General features: G+C 45.3%; 1 protein-coding gene across 4 annotated transcripts in view; it reads right to left on the bottom strand.

Moving 5' to 3' along the window:
* LOC144532947 (metal transporter CNNM1-like) overlaps positions 1–13,624 on the bottom strand; it is a 30,404-nt gene extending 16,780 nt beyond the window's left edge. For all 4 annotated transcript variants that reach the window (XM_078273932.1, XM_078273933.1, XM_078273950.1 and 1 more), the window contains exon 1: positions 12,066–13,624. In XM_078273932.1, coding sequence (XP_078130058.1) covers positions 12,066–13,506 — 1,441 coding nt within the window. In that variant the 5' untranslated portion in view covers positions 13,507–13,624. The remainder of the gene's footprint in view (positions 1–12,065) is intronic.
* Positions 13,625–16,202: the final 2,578 nt, after the last annotated feature.

Genomic DNA, 16,202 nt, shown 5'->3' with positions numbered 1-16,202 from the left:
GGAGGGGAAAAAAGTGTTGTTTGGTGATGGTTGATATGTTTTCAAAATGGGTGGAGGTGTTTCCCGCTTCAAAACAAACTGCTTCAGTGGTAGCAAAGGCTCTAATGGCAGAAATTATTCCCAGATGGGGAATACCAAGTCGATTGTCAAGTGATAACGGCACACATTTTGTCAATGAAGCAATAACCCAGTTAAGTCTGTACATCGGCATAGACCTCAGAAGGCATTGCAGTTACCATCCCCAGAGCGCCGGGTCCGTCGAAAGAGAAAAACGGCACTCTGAAAACCAAACTGGCTAAATGCTGCGAGGACACGGGTCTTCCTTGGACAAAGGCGTTACCAATAGTACTAATGTACATGCGAATGAGGGTAAGAACGCGCAGTAACCTCAGTCCTTTTGAGATTCTTTTCGGCAGACCACCCAGTGTGGGGGTGGAGGCTCCTAAAGCACCCCTTCCCTCCACAGCTCTGTGTGAGCATATGTTGCAATATTGTGTACAACTGTCTTCTGCTCTCTCTGTCATGAGAATCCAGGTTTCTGCTGCCCTGCCCCACCCAGCCGAAGGACCGCTCCACACTCTGCAGCCAGGAGATTTTGTGGTCGTAAGAAACTTCAGGAGGAAAAACTGGCAATCCCAACGCTGGCAAGGTCCTTTCCAGGTTCTTCTGGTCACCCACACAGCAGTGAAGGTTGCTGAGCGGGCTCCGTGGATCCATGCATTACACTGCAAGAGGGTCCCAGCGCCAGAAGACGAGGCAGTCCCGCCAGACGCCCGGAAATCCGTGACCTGACAGACGGCGTTCTGTGTCACCAACGGTGCAACACACACACACCAGAAACGAGGCAGTGGTAAAGACTGACTCCAACGGAGTGTTACGTGCTAGGGGACGAACCTCTGACACCAGAAGAAATCAACGACACCAGAAGCAAGACAGTCCTGATCTACAGCCCGGTACTGCATCGCTCAGCCAGCCACCCACACACACCACATCCCTGAAGGGCATCAATCACGATAATGCAACCTTTTGAGCCCGTTTCGCATCGTTATTCTCGTCCTACAGCTCCTTCTGACAGCACCATCAGAGCTAAGCGCAAAATGACAGGGACCGGTTCCAAAATTCTCTCCGGTTTCCTTCCGTGGTGGGGGTGTAGTAAATAACGCACATAATATTGATAGCATACATGAAAGTTTGGAAAATCTGACCGCCGTCATGGTTGCGGGGTTCAGCGACCTCCCTCCTGCCATGCGAGCTATGCGTAACACGATACTTCAACACCAGATGGGTTTAGATTTACTGTTAGCAGCTCAGGGGGGCCTCTGTCATGTTTTAGGTGATCAATGCTGCACATTCATCCCAGACATTGAAGGTAACCTCACAGACACTGTCCATCAGCTAAAACAACTCGCCACTAGTCTCAAGGCTCAAGATGTCCCTCACACAGATTCTGGGTGGGACTGGGGAGCCTGGTTGCTCGGGGAGGGTTGGAAAGCCTGGATGGGGGAAAATTGTGATCCCAGTGATGTCTGTAATGATTTTCTGTCTGATTGCTATTTGCTGCATTATTCCTTTAACTAAGAAAATGATTTCATCTCTGTTTGCTCTTGAGAGGGTCCAATACCAGGCATTGCAAGTAAATGATGATAATTCTGATCTGTTTAATTTGCCCTCCTACAAAGAGGACGGATTCGATTCAGACTCTGCCTCCGAAATCCCGTAGGATTAAGACAGCTAAAATCCATTTGAATTGTCATGTTTTCTTTGAGTGTTTGTAGGGGTAGCTTGAACCCAGAGGTTTTAGATCCCTCACAGAAATGTTTTTTTTCCTGCATGTCTCCTTTAGTAATTTTTTATATGTAATGATTAAGGTTGTAATCAAAAGTAGGGAATGTAATGGAAAAATTACATTGACCATGATTTTCTTAACAATGATTGTTCATCTATTGAGTATTTTTAATTATAAGTAGATCCTTAAAATATGCCTCTGAAACATGTGTCTCCTAAAGATATTTCCTGACAAACAGTACTCCAGTGTTGAAGATAGCTGAAAATGTTATGACCCTGTAATTCTCCACTGTAAGCAAATGGTAACAAAACACAGGTGCCTCCAGAGATATGCAAAGGTCAGTTTGCCCGAACTTAAGGTTGGAGCCTGAACCAATCTGTAGACGAGATAAATTATTGAAGGACTTTTTAACGCACTAGACAGATGTACAGGGACAGCTTTAGACAGCAGTGTTCAAGATTGGAATGTTTTCCAAACATGGTCGTGTTTCTGCTGGGAAAATGGTTCATAAGGAGATGGCATATGTTACGCGAGGCACAGAACTGTTGTCACTTTGTAACTCTGTTCATTGTGAATTGCTGTTCTTGTCATTTTTGATTATTCTCTCGAGAAAATAATTAAACCCTTCCACCGGATACCTAAACTTTTAATCCAGTTTGCAGCCTGTCTTTATTTTGTTACAACAAGGTCTCTTCTTCACCCAAATTCCTCCCTCGCTGAACAGAAACTTCCACCACAATTTGTATTCCGGATTAGATTTGAGTAGTGCCGTCTCTTCTCGCATACTGAACTCACACTGAGTGGGAGCTCTGCAGCCTGATGCTCAGCAAGTGGAGCAGCAGGAGCTGAATGCAGTGGGTGTAACAGCGAGGGAGGATTCAATACAAAACACAAGAACACAATCCATCACATGGACACACTCTCCAGAGTCTGCTGTGCCTCTGCTGTGTATCCAGGAGGATGAGTGTGTGTGTTTCTGGAGGTAAAATCTTGGGGCGTTTCCAAAGACAAATGGAGTAATTAATAATCTGTGCACTGCTGGGGGAAAATTTGTTCCGCAGAAGGAAATAAAACATAAAAGGCAGGCAGGATCTTAAATGGGATTCAGTTTAATTAATTTAAACGAAGCGGAAAGAACAAGAAGAAAGGGTTGTGTGTGTGTGTGTGTGTGTGGCTAACGAGACACTGCACTGCAGACAGCAGCAGGTTGTGTGTTACGTCACTCATCCATCCCTCCGTTACATAATTCACAAGTTCACTGTCAGACAGACACACGCACTCCCTGCACACACACAAACACAGACAGAAAACAGAGTGAATCCTTGTTTGCAGCTCCTCCTCAACCGGCTGGCTCCAAATCAACTTCCTCACTCATGATGACATTCTCTCTCTGCTTCTGCACTCATGCCTGCCAAATACTACCGAGCACACACACACACACACACACACACACACACACGAACACACACACACAATCAATTCTGGCAGAGCTGCATTCAGCTAAATAGGTCAGCCTTACATACAAAATAGCTTGGAAGAGGAGAGAGGAGAGAGTATTTTCAGTCAGTCTTATATGTTCTTTCTCTCTGTGTCCTGCAGATTTTTCTTATTTGTTTCTGCATTTTCCTTCTAGTATTTCTTTGACCTCCCAACCTTGTTTAATTTCCTTGATTTCCTCTTAAAGGGACAGTTCCGATGTTTTGTTATTTTAAATGTTAGTTTAGATTCACCAAAGTTGCACAATAACACTAACAAACTAACCGATTGAGGCAGCAGTAGACCAGCAACTCCCGTGTTCTGCGAGGTAAAATGACTGTTTTTGTCAAAGGAGTCTGGTGGCTTTGAAGATAGCATCGATGGTTGATATTATTTCAGAATGGAGCTTTACAAGAGCTTAGTCAGAGAGGCTAATTTATACAGCACTCCCTCTAAGGAATGCATCCTTTGTTCCTGTCCGTTCATGCTGTGTCCCATGTGAGGAACCACCTCTTTCATATGGCAAGACCTGCAAATGTGTGGCCTTCAGAAGGCTAGTAGGTAGTCTATATCCACAACGTTCCGCTTCCGTGATTGGTCCGTTGCCGCTGGAGTTTCCGCCGGATGTCGCTGTTTTCGGCCAGATGTCCGTGACCTTCCTCTTTCTTTGTGTTGGAATTTTAAGAGGACTATGGTTAACTGCTCCTCAGATCTCTGCAGGGTAAATCCAGACAGCTAGCTAGACTATCTGTCCAATCTGAGTTTTCTGTGGCACGCCTAAAACAACCTTTGAACGTACACACGTTCCACCAAAACAAGTTCCTTCCTGAGACTATTTTGCAGAGGTGCCGGGGCTCCGTCTAGCGCTTAGCGCCGCCCATGACGATTGTGACTGGTTTGAAGAAATGCCAATAAACCAGAGCACGTTTTTCTCCCATCCAGGAATGCTGTGTGGACTAGCCAGACCCTCCTCCGCAGCGCTGTGGAGGAAGGTGTGGCAATGTGTGACTAGCTAGTAAGCTAAACTCAGCAAATTCACTTCATCAAGTGTCACTGCAGGGTCCCATGTCCAAAACGTAACACATGACCAGAGAGCAATAGATTTAGATGAATTTTAAAGTGATTTTGTTCAGCTGATCAGGATAAGGGCTGATCAGCTGAAACATGTACTGTGAAAATATAATGAATACAGAGAACAGATGGCAGGGAGACAAACTGTAAATACAGCACACTGAATATTTTATACTCTGCCTCCTGGGACACGGTACAGTAACAAGAACAGAGAGAGAGGGGGGAAAGGATTTAGAGGGAGAAAATAAAGGACTGTGGGAGGGGTGGATATGGCCGTAAAAGGGCAGTAGTGTCTCATGTAAATCAATCAGTGTCAACAGAGGAACAGGATAAATAAAGTCCCACCAGAGGGTTTGATTTAACGTCATTATTGGCACAACAGGGGTGCAATTATATAACAACGGTTACCAACAAAATAAAAGTTATAATATGATGTATTCATATTGTGGGGCATTTTGCTCTCAAAATGAAAAAGCAACAGAGGATTTCTAGGCCCTCCCTGTTTAGTCAGCAAGCCAACTTAAGCTAACATTAGCTTTGATCCTTAGATCCTTTTTTTAAACATAAAGACATCCACGAAATTGCGTTCGCTAAAGCCACCAGACTCCATGTAAATAAACAGTAATTTTAGCGTCGTAAAATACACTTCACTTCCACATTCAAAGTCAACAGAAACAAAATAAAACTAAGAACCATTTTTCCAACCCTCACAGCTCTAGTTTTGGTTGAAATAAACACATAGTTTACTGATTTACATGTGAAAATATGTTGGATCTATACACGCTAAAAGTATTGCTTATTTAAATGGAGTCTGGTGGGTTTAGAGCTAGTGACTTCAGAGCTGTTTCTGTTTAAACAGAAAGGCCTCAAAGAGGTTTTAAAGGTCTCTCTCTGAAGGGATCCTTTCCATAATGTTGTCAGACACTTAGAATATTAATCTGAGCCTGTCAGCGGCAAAATGAGCCCTTTTGTGAAGGTAAATACAAGCTGGACAATCGCCCTATTAACTTACATTGCAGCTTGTTTCGCTGCTGCCGACTGCAGCGATCTCGCCTAATACTGGACCAATGTCAGAGATTGTTGTTCCCATCAGTCACTACGTCCACCAAATTTAGCTATAGCAGCTATTCTTTCCATAGCGACATGCCACCGGCACAGCTAAACTATACTATACTTGTTTAACCCAGTGAATCATTTTTATATAAATATGTCAGTTTTTTGTGTGTCCCACTATTTTCTTTTAAATTATTTTCATTAATATAAATCTTTCAAAAATCTTTTTTTTTTTAATTCAACCCTGTAATGTTGACACGGAAATGGAGAAGTAATATTTAAAGTGATAAGCCTGGTGTGCTCTGGGCGTACTATCATTTTGATTTGAGCACGTTCCAAATGTCTAGTCGACCAATCAGATTGCCTGGTCGGATCTACTTGTTGTATAATACACCACACATACATCTCCCCTTTATAAAGGATAATAGCGAATCATAACTTGATTTTTTTTTTTTAAATGAAAATATATCACGTAGGCTATTTTTCTTACTTTGTCAATATTTACTACAGCTGGTATCTTGTTTAGACTCTGAGATGGAAACATATTTGCTGGCTATTCTTCTTCGGAAACTTTCTCAGGCGGACAGAAAGTTTTGAGGTTTGACCACAAATTAAAGTCAGAGCCATTACTTGGCCACACAGACTTTTCTCATCTTCATTTTGAAGCTAATGTTGTTCTCGTGGTCTGTTTTGGTATCATCGTTGAAAGACAAACTTCTCTAGTTTTCTGGCAGAGGAATGCAGACTCTCTTCCAGGATGTGTGTGTAAAATGTTCACCGTTCAGCCTTCCATCTGTCTAACCAAGCTTCCCCTGGCATTGGCAAGGCTTTTTGTACCTGCATTGTTCACAGCGGGAGGAGGTGTTACTTGGCCGGTTTCATTTGTGCCAGACACGCTGCTTAGCATTCAGGCCAAAAGAAACCAGACCGGCAGAGTCTCTGCTACACCTCTGCAGTGTCTTTAAATGTGCTGAAATTAGTGTTTATTCTAACTCTTGGCAGGCAAAGGTGTGCCTTATTTTCCAGACACTGCTTCTTCCATGCAACTTCTAATATACTGCAGCTAATAAGCTCTCGCTGCAATAATGGCATTGACGGTGTTGCTTTTTAGATTTCTAGGGTACAGACTTTATTTCAATTTGAAGTTATGATCTGCTTCACGCCGAAAAATACTAATGTTAATGCAGTTGAAACAATGGTTGTATGTAACAGAGTTATAACAAAAGTTGTCTTTATCTTTTGTGTAGGACCATTTTATTATAGCTGAAAACTGTAGACTTAGCAACTTTTCAGACCTTCTCAGCGACTTTGTTTCTATAAAGCGACTAGCAACAGATTTAGCGACTTCAGACCATCAGGGGAAAAGCGAGATATATTATATTGTAATTCATTTCCATGCATGCTGCTCAGAGTAATCGCAGTCCACGGCTCTTCTGCCAACAGTACAGGGCCTTTCTCCCCATCTCCTCTAGCGCCGGGAGCAGCCGGCAGTCAGCCGGCAGTCAGCCAACACAACCACCATCATTTAGCGACTTTTAGCGACTTCTGGAGCGAGTGCTAGCTCCTTTCATTAGAAAAGAGTTGGAAAAACTGGTGCAGACTGGGAAAGTCGCCACAGACACCAGACACCATAAAGCTCCACGGAGAGCTTTCGCCGTAGCCTACGTAAGTGGCCTGAAGTTTATACTTGCGCGTTGGTGTGTGCGTCGATCTAATAGCAGGGCCGGCATTTGTGTGTGTGCGGTGTGGTAGAGCGAGTGAGAGAGTGACGGCGATTAGCTTCGGAGGGAGTAGCAACTCTAGAGTCATAGTGGGAGAAACAAAGTGTCTCATCTGTGCTTAACCCTGTTCGGCCGAGCGACGTGCTTCGCTGCGACATATAGTTGCATTGTTCGAGAGGTACATGTCAGGCTACGGCGTAGGGTCCGGCGTAGGATCTGTGTCTCCGTGTACCTAGGTACGTAGCCACGGCGTAGATTTTACGCAGAACCATTAATGTAACGTACCTTCATTTAAGTTCCACACTCTAGCTTTTACTTGTTGTACTTGACGTATAGCACTTAAAGGTGCACTATGAGTTCCTGCATGACGTCACTTCTGTTGACGTTCCAAGTAAATACCAAACAAAACAGAGCAAGCTCGCCCCTCCCCCCATGTTTGTTTTTCGACCGCCAAAGCACCAGCTCCGAACCAGTAAAAGTGGTTCTGAAGTAGCACCAAATCATTGCTGGGCCAGAAGTAAGAACCGCTTACGTCAGCGGCTGGGGGCGGGGTTACCGTGACCAACAAGACGAACAGAAACTTGTGACCGCCATTTTTGAATTAGCAGATGAACGCGATGGACGCGATTAAACAAAAACAGCAGTGGTCAGAGGAGGAAACAAGCTGCCTTTCTTGCACTATAAAGGCGAGCCGCGCGAACACGTTGGATCCGCCGAGTTTGGATGCCGATGTAGGTCCGCAAAGCCATGAACATCAATAGCAAAGCAACGTCCGCCATTGTTGATGGTGTGTTTGTGTTTGGCGCCGCCACGCTAACGTTGCTGGGAAAGATGAGACGTATACAGTGACGTAAGACCTGGCTCTGTGCTGGCTCTTTAGCCTGTGGAAAAGCAAACCGGTCCTTTTGGAGGCTCGTCAGTCGAACCAACTCCGAACCGGCACTAGCTCTAGCGCTGAACCAGCACCTGGTTCTTGTTGGTGGAAAAGGGGTAATAGTGCACCTTTTAAGACTCGATAGTCAAGACTTGAGACTCACAGTGCTTGTGCCTTGCAAAACAACGACTTTGTCCCACTTTTGCCTTTTACCCTTTGGTAGCATGTTAGAGTAGACAAATCAAATGTGTTAGTAAGACAGAATTACAGTGAGCAAGCTGACCAGTTGACATATACAGTACAAATCATCAATCAGCTCTCAGTCAGAAACAGATCAGAGAATAATAGCAGATAAACTGATCTTTAGAAACATGCCACACTTGGCCAAGGAGCTGAGTGCCACCGGTCTCAACTGTGTATGATGCACTCATACCCACAGCAGTGATACGCTAAAAACAACAGGCTGCGCAATTGTGGGTGTGTTGCTACGGGGAACAGGTAGAAGAAGAAATACAAACTAGGGAGTTAGCAAAACGCTAAGACGCTACACAGACGTTTGCACATAGATATAAAATATTGTTTTATTTCTACGTGTTTGCACTTATTTGTATGTTTTTTTCGTCCAGAGCTCTCAGTGGCAGCATCCACTGCTGCAGGGGTCCCATTGAAATGAACTGCGCTTTTCTGCCGCAGTGCCTGAAGGTGTTGTTACACATGAGAGAGAGAGAGAGAGAGAGAGAGAGAGAGAGAGAGAGAGAGAGAGAGATATCACTGATCCTTTTGTGGAACAGTGACGCATGTTTGTGTTCATCACAAAACTCTGATGGCATCTGGCTTCGTACAAAATACTACACACACACACACACACACACACACACACACACACACACACACACACACACACACACACACAGGGAAGACATTTCAATGTGTTTCCTAATATGCATAGTATTCAAAGCTCAAAACAAAAGCTTATCTTTAAAACATGACGTTTACATGATGCCAGATTTTCCCTCAGTGCTTACAAAATAAGCATAACTGTAAATGTATGAGCTGTCACTTGTCTTCTGTAAACAGAAGCAGCTATGGTCAAGGTGTCCTTCTCTGTTTACCTCCGTCTCTTCCTGTCTTCAGCACACACCCAGCAGCAGAAAAGAAAACAGAAAACGCTGACCTTGCTGGGTCTCTGAACATGCAGGAAAGGCAGAGAGCGCAGCGAGGCCTGTGATTGGCTGCTGAGCACCCCACCCATTTTATACTCTACAATAAAGCAGGAGCGCAGCTGACTCCATACAGCAGAAACAGTGCCCTGCTGCAGCAGCAGCTCTGCAAAATGGGGTTCATCAACTCTCTTTTTTTTTTAATGCAGGGGAGGGCATTGCAGACAGAGGGCCCTATTTTAACAATCTGAAACGCAAGTATCAAACGCCAAACGCAAGTAGCTTTGTGGGTGGCTCTCGGGGTGCCCGACGCAAATCTAAAATGGGTTGGTCTGAAGTAGCTACATTACTCATAGGTGTGGTTTGGGCGTAACGTGCAATAAACCAATCAGAGCGTTATCTCACATTCCCTTTAAAAGCAGGCGGCTCGTTCCATGCAAGGGGGTAAGCTTCGCTTCAGAGCTCGAACCTCCTATGGCGCCATTTTGATGCTACCAAACCATCGACGTTAGCATTCCATTGACTGCCATTCATTTTGACGTCACTTTGACAGCGAATAACTTTACATCTGAGGCGTTTAAAGACTCTATTTGTCCATTGTTTATTTCTAAAGAAACATGATAATGTATAAAAGGCTCCATTACCTTGTATCTCACGTTATGGCTCCGTAGCAGACATTTTTGTAAAAATAGGCTAACGATTGTGTCATAACCACGAGACTTGCTGTCACATAGTCGAGGAATTACCGTATAGTACAGGAGAAGCTCTCAGGCAGTTTCGACTTACATTAGCTGTTTTAAGTTTAATTACTAATGTTAACTATCATTTTAGTAATTTTTTTTAATAATTTTAGCAATAATTAGCCTGTGCCTATGTTATCTCCTTACATCTACGCTCTCCGTCTCTGCAATATTCGGAATGATTGAGATTTCTCTTGGCACAGCTACCAGAAGACTTACAACTTTCAGACAGCTTGCTCACGTCACATTTACGTTGTCTCTCTCAGTTAGAAGCTGCGCAGTAACGCTCAGCGTTCAACGGAAAAGTGCTTCTAATATCCTTCACTGGTCTCCCTCCAGAGCAACGGGATCTGTTGGTCCATTCTATACTGTCTATGGTTCCATGGCAGATTGCTATTATAATGGTGGATTTGCTAGGCGCACGCTCTTAATACATCCATGGGCGCACGCCAGGAGCGGTTCACAGCCGAGGAGACCGACGTTTGCTATTGATTTTTCTTTTTGACAAAATGTAAATAAAGAAATGTCACAAAAACATACTTTCCGATGTTTTGGGCTCACTCTCACTGAATCACGAGGTTATGATTGCATGGTGATATTTTTGCAATGTAGTCTAACATTAGACCGAGATGACCTCACTATAGACGATGCAGCTCTTCTGTCTCTCCTCTCCCGTGCTGCTGCTGGGGCATTTGGGTTAAGTGGCATCGGCACACGCAGTTCAACATCACATCTCCTTAAGTCCTCTAATATTTACTCATTTATGTCATCAACACATCCATGATTCATGGAAATGTTGTGTAAGACAAGGTCATATTTTTCCTGGTATTTATGTTTGCAAAAATGGGAACTGCTGAGTCAGTGAGATGAGAGAAGCAAGGTGCACACTCTACATTACGGCCAAGCATGCGCCCTTAAAATAGCATCTGAATAACACGCCACTGACTTTAGACTAGGTTTTTCCTGGTCTGTGGCGGAATTGTTTTCTGAAACTGCAAAATAGCACTAGGGAGCGTTTGCGCTGGAACACGCCTCCTCTTTTTGCTGAACCGCCCCTGGGAGCGCAAGTTCATTCCCTAATTTACCGACGTGAGTCTGTTGAGGGAACAGTCCGCTGTGCGTCGGGTGCAAAATAGGAATGATACATGCGTCGGTGTACAAAGTCAATTGCGCTGGGTGCAAATAGGGCCCTAAAGCTCTCAGATACACATTCACAATACTTAAAGGAGCAGTTACAGGGTAAAGAAGGTTGCTCAAGGGCAGCTCAGCTGTCAGTTTTGACTTTTACAGCAAGTCCAGGGACTCAAACCAGCAACTTTTAGGTCACATCCTCCTATAATTTTCACAAGTTGCCTGCCAAAATGTAGGTCTGGTTTTCTGTAAACAGGGTACAAACACATGTTCAGTGTCTACACAACAAGTGTTTTTTTCCCCCCCAAATTGAGCATACATACATAAAGTCAAAGAAAATCTATTTCATGTTACTACACGGTCTGATTATGAATGTTTTTTTTTAATCTCAGGTCTCCTTTTGAAAAACCGATCTTGATCTTGATGAGACTGCCTGATAAAATGAAGTTAAGTGTATGATCCGTACATGTAAGTCAGTGTTTTCCCTAGATTTGTCAAAGACGTAGCAGGAAGTATTTGGCATGGGGTTAAGAGGTCCTTCCTCAAGAAAATGTTATGTTTTTCATCTCTTCATACACTGTATGTGTACAGTATGACTTTGGATTGGTTGGTTTTATAATAACAATATGAATACTATCACAAATGAATAATCATATAAGATAACTAGCAGCTACTGTATATTAGTGTTTCTCTAATAAAATATATTTTCAAAGTGGCTGCAATTTCATACATTGTATTTATATCTTCTGAGACTGCACTTCATTTGACCAATTCTTTTTATTTATTTATTTTTGACAGGACAGCTTAGTCATGAAAGGGGAGAGAGAGGGGGAATGGCAGGTCGGAACCGAACCCACGGCCACTGCGTCGAGGACTAAGCCTCTGTATATGTGCACACGCTCTACCAGGTGAGCTGCCCATTTGACCACAAAATACACACACACACACACACACACACACACACACACACACACACACACACACACACACACACACACACACACACACACACACACACACACACACACACACACACAGCGCACTCACACTCACCTTTCTTGAACTCTTCCAGCATGGCGTCCAGTTTGGTGTCGTTGAACACGAAGTGCAGCGGGTGTTTGTAAAACTGGGTGATGGTCTTCAGCGGGGTGCAGTCGTCCGGGTCCACGAACGCGAGGTCCTTGACGAACAGGATGTCCACGATGTTGGAGCGCTCGTTCTCGAACACCGGTATCCTCGTGTATCCGCTCTGCATCATGTCCGACATGGTGTTGAAGTCCAGCACCACGTCCGAGGCCAGCATGAAGCAGTCGCTCAGCGGCGTCAGCACGTCCTCCACGGTCTTGGTCCGCAGCTCCAGCGCTCCCTGGATGATGTTGAGCTCCTCTTTGACCAGGTCGTGGTACGGGTCGGACACGCGCAGCATCTCCAGGAGTTTCTCCCTGGTGTAGAAGTTTGAGATCTCCTGGTTGAGGATGAGGTCCAGCAGTTTGCTGATGGGGTAGGAGATGGGGAAGGAGATCACCATGAGCAGCCGCGTCACCCAGATGGTTTTGGAGGCGATGGCGAGGCCGTGTCGCGACGCCACCGAGTGCGGGAGAATCTCCCCGATGAAGAAGATGCCGAAGGCGCAGATGACCGTGGAGAGCCAGGTCATGCCCAGGATCTGGCACATCCACACGGCGAGCGAGGCGTTGATGATCGCGGTGCCCAGCAGCAGAGTGCAGAGCACGTAGTTGCCGTGCCGACGCACCGACTCGATTTTCCGCGCGTAGTTCTGCTCCTTGTCGGTGCCGCTGTTCTGGAGGACCTGCAGCTCCACCGGGTCCAGCGCCAGCAGACTCAGGTTCAGCCCGCTGAACAGCGCCGAGAGCCCGAGCAGCAGCACGGACACCAGCACCTGCAGCCAGAGCTCCGGGACAGCCGAGCGCTCCACCACGGCCACCCAGAAATCCCGTGTCCGGTAGTGTTCCCATTTGGATCCGTCAAAGGCGCACATGGAGTAGTATTTCATCTTCTCCCCCCTCCGCAGGTCTTTGGCCAGCAGCTCCACCAGCACCGAGTTTTGACTGGAAGCAGACTTAAAAGAGCCCAAAACCTCGATGTCGGACGTCCTGGCGTTCTTGTCCATGCACATGTTCCGCTTCGGGTGAGCTTGTCCCTCTCGCCCGGGAGTCGGCTCCTCGATGAAGGCGACCCAGGGCGCGGCGTTGTTGGCGCGAGTCGCCGCGGTGCGGTTTAGCCTCTGCGGGGAGGTGGAGTAATAAACCCGCAGCATGAAGCGGGTCCCCTCGGTGGCTTTCAGCACCCCGTCCGCCACGGACAGCTCCGCTCCGGTCTCCTCCGGCCGAAAGCCGAGCAAGCCGAGCGCCGGGGCGGGGAGCAGGGAGCACGCGGCCAGGGAGAGCAGCAGCAGGCGGGAAGGAGAGAGCGGAGCCCCGCGGGAGAGCAGGGCTCCGGTTCGGGACCGCGCGGCCGCATCCTCCGCAGCCATGATGCGGTGTGAGAGGCTCGTTCAGTCCAGAGCTCCGGTGTCACGTGGCGCTGCGTGGTTCCGGTCCATGCGGGAGAGGGAGGGACCAGCTGCAGCTCAATAACCGCGGTGATAACGATGTTCTGTTGGAGAGAGAGAGAGAGAGAGAGAGAGAGAGAGAGAGAGAGAGAGACGCGCGCTCATCTGTGCATTGACGTAACTTTCTAATAATAGCATCAAGCTCACTGTCGTGAAAAAAATGACTGTTTACATTTTTTTATTGGGTTAAATTAGTTATTTGCGAATTCATTGTTTTATGATAATTATGAAAACACATGATCATGACAATAATAACAATTCTATTTCTAAGACACTATCCTAATACTTAAGTGTATTGATGACACTCGTTCACTAATTGTGCTTTAAAGCATTTTTGAAATCCAGTTTTCCATCTACATTATTCCTCCCTTATTCCCAAAGTAAAGGCTGTCAACATAGATGTTTGTGACTGCCATAAGGCACACTTCTAAATGAGGCGTTTATAAGTTGTAAGTAATGGTTTCGTCACTAATAAATAAATGATGTATGCTTTATAGATCAGTTAGACGGTCAGTCAATAATAAAGAGACCTTCTGGTTTGCCAGGTTGTTTATCATCCTCCAGCATGTCACTTGCTTTAATCAGGTCAACCCTCCAACTGACTGTTTAACCAAATGCAAGTGCTTTTCAGACCAAAAGCCATTTATTAATAATTTATTTGCATTTACTGCTGACTTTGTTGTATATTAAAAGTAAACTTTCAATAATGACTTAGTACTGCTAGCCTAGTTAGCACAGATCCTGGAGGGAACCGGTTCCAACTAGCATGTTGATTAGCGTAACATCTGAAAAGCCCCGTTGTTACTCTCTGCTCCTCACCACAGGGCTTCTCAGGTGCTGCGAGCAAATCACTCCGCCCAAGTAGCAGAAGTAGCAGTGCTTCGCCTTCTGAGAATATAGTTCCCAGCATGTATACGGTTAGAAGATGGCTGTGTCTCATGTGACCTTATTATTTGTACACGCTGTGACTACACAAATCACAACATGTAATAGGAACATGTTGGCGTTATTTTCAAATCAAGCTTTATTTGTCATTTCATGAATACAGTGTATTAAAACAACAAAATTCAAAGTGCCGCTCCAGATCAGTGCTTTTAAATAGATAAATAATTAGTAAAATATCTAAAATATGTAACAAACAAACACCCCCCATCGCCTACATACATTTCACTCTCTCTTTTCTCTCTCCCACACACACTCACCCACCCACAATTGACTGACACCCTCCCATCCCTCCCAGACAACACACACCCTCCCACACATACAGTGGTGTGAAAAAGTGTTTGCCCCCTTCCTCATTTCCTGTTCCTTTGCATGTTTGTCACACTTAAGTGTTTCGGAACATCAAACCAATTTAAACAATAGTCAAGGACAACACAAGTAAACACAAAATGCAATTTGTAAATGAAGGTGTTAATTATTAAAGGTGAAAAAAAATCCAAACCATCATGGCCCTGTGTGAAAAAAGTGATTGCCCCCTAAACCTAATAACTGGTTGGGCCACCCTTAGCAGCAACAACTGCAACCAAGCGTTTGCGATAACGTGCAATGAGGCTTTTACAGCGTCCCTGGAGGAATTTTGGCCCACTCATCTTTGCAGAATTGTCCTAATTCAGTTACATTAGAGGGTTTTCGAGCATGAGCGGCCTTTTTAAGGTCATACCACAACATCTCAATAGGATTCAGGTCAGGACTTTGGCTAGGCCACTCCAAAGTCTTCATTTAGTTTTTCTTCAGCCATTCGGTGGTGGACTTGCTGGTGTGTTTAGGATCATTGTCCTGCTGCAGAACCCAAGTTCGTTTCAGCTTGAGTACACGAACAGATGGTCGGGACATTCTCCTTCAGGATCTCTTGGTAGACAGCAGAATTCATAGTTCCTTTTATCACGGCAAGTCTTCCAGGTCCTGAAGCAGCAAAACAGCCCCAGACCATCACACTACCACCACCATATTTTACAGTTGGTATAATGTTCTTTTTATGAAATGCAGTGTTCCTTCTACGCCAGATATACTTGGACACACACCTTCCAAAGAGTTCCACTTTTGTCTCATCGGTCCACAGAATGTTGTCCCAAAAGTCTTGGGGATCATCAAGATGTGTTCTGGAGAAATTGAGACAAGCTTTGATGTTCTTTTTGCTCAGCAGTGGTTTTCTCCTTGGAACTCTGCCATGCAGGCCATTTTTGCCCAGTCTTTTCCTGATGGTGGAGGCATGAGCGCTGACCTTAACTGAGGCAAGTGAGGCCTGCAGTTCTTTGGACGTTGTTGTGGGGGTCTTTTGTGACCTCTTGGATGAGTCGTCGCTGCGCTCTTGGGAGTAATTTTGGGCGGCCCGGCCACTCCTGGGAAGGTTCACCACTGTTCCATGTCTTCGCCATTTGTGGATAATGGCTCTCACTGTGGTTCGCTGGATTCCCAAAGCTTTGGAAATGGCTTTATAACCCTTTCCAGACTGATAGATCTCAATTACTTTCTTTCTCAATTGTTCCTGAATTTCTTTGGGTCTCGGCATGATGTGTAGCTTTTAAGGATCTTCTGGTGGACCTTACTGTGTCAAGCAGCTCCTATTTAAGTGATGCCTTGATTGTGAACAGGTGTGGCAATAATCAGGCCTGGGT

The sequence above is a fragment of the Sander vitreus genome, chromosome 2, assembly GCF_031162955.1.
Source record: "Sander vitreus isolate 19-12246 chromosome 2, sanVit1, whole genome shotgun sequence".
NCBI lineage: Eukaryota > Metazoa > Chordata > Actinopteri > Perciformes > Percidae > Sander > Sander vitreus.
This window is presented reverse-complemented; position numbering and strand designations above follow the sequence as displayed.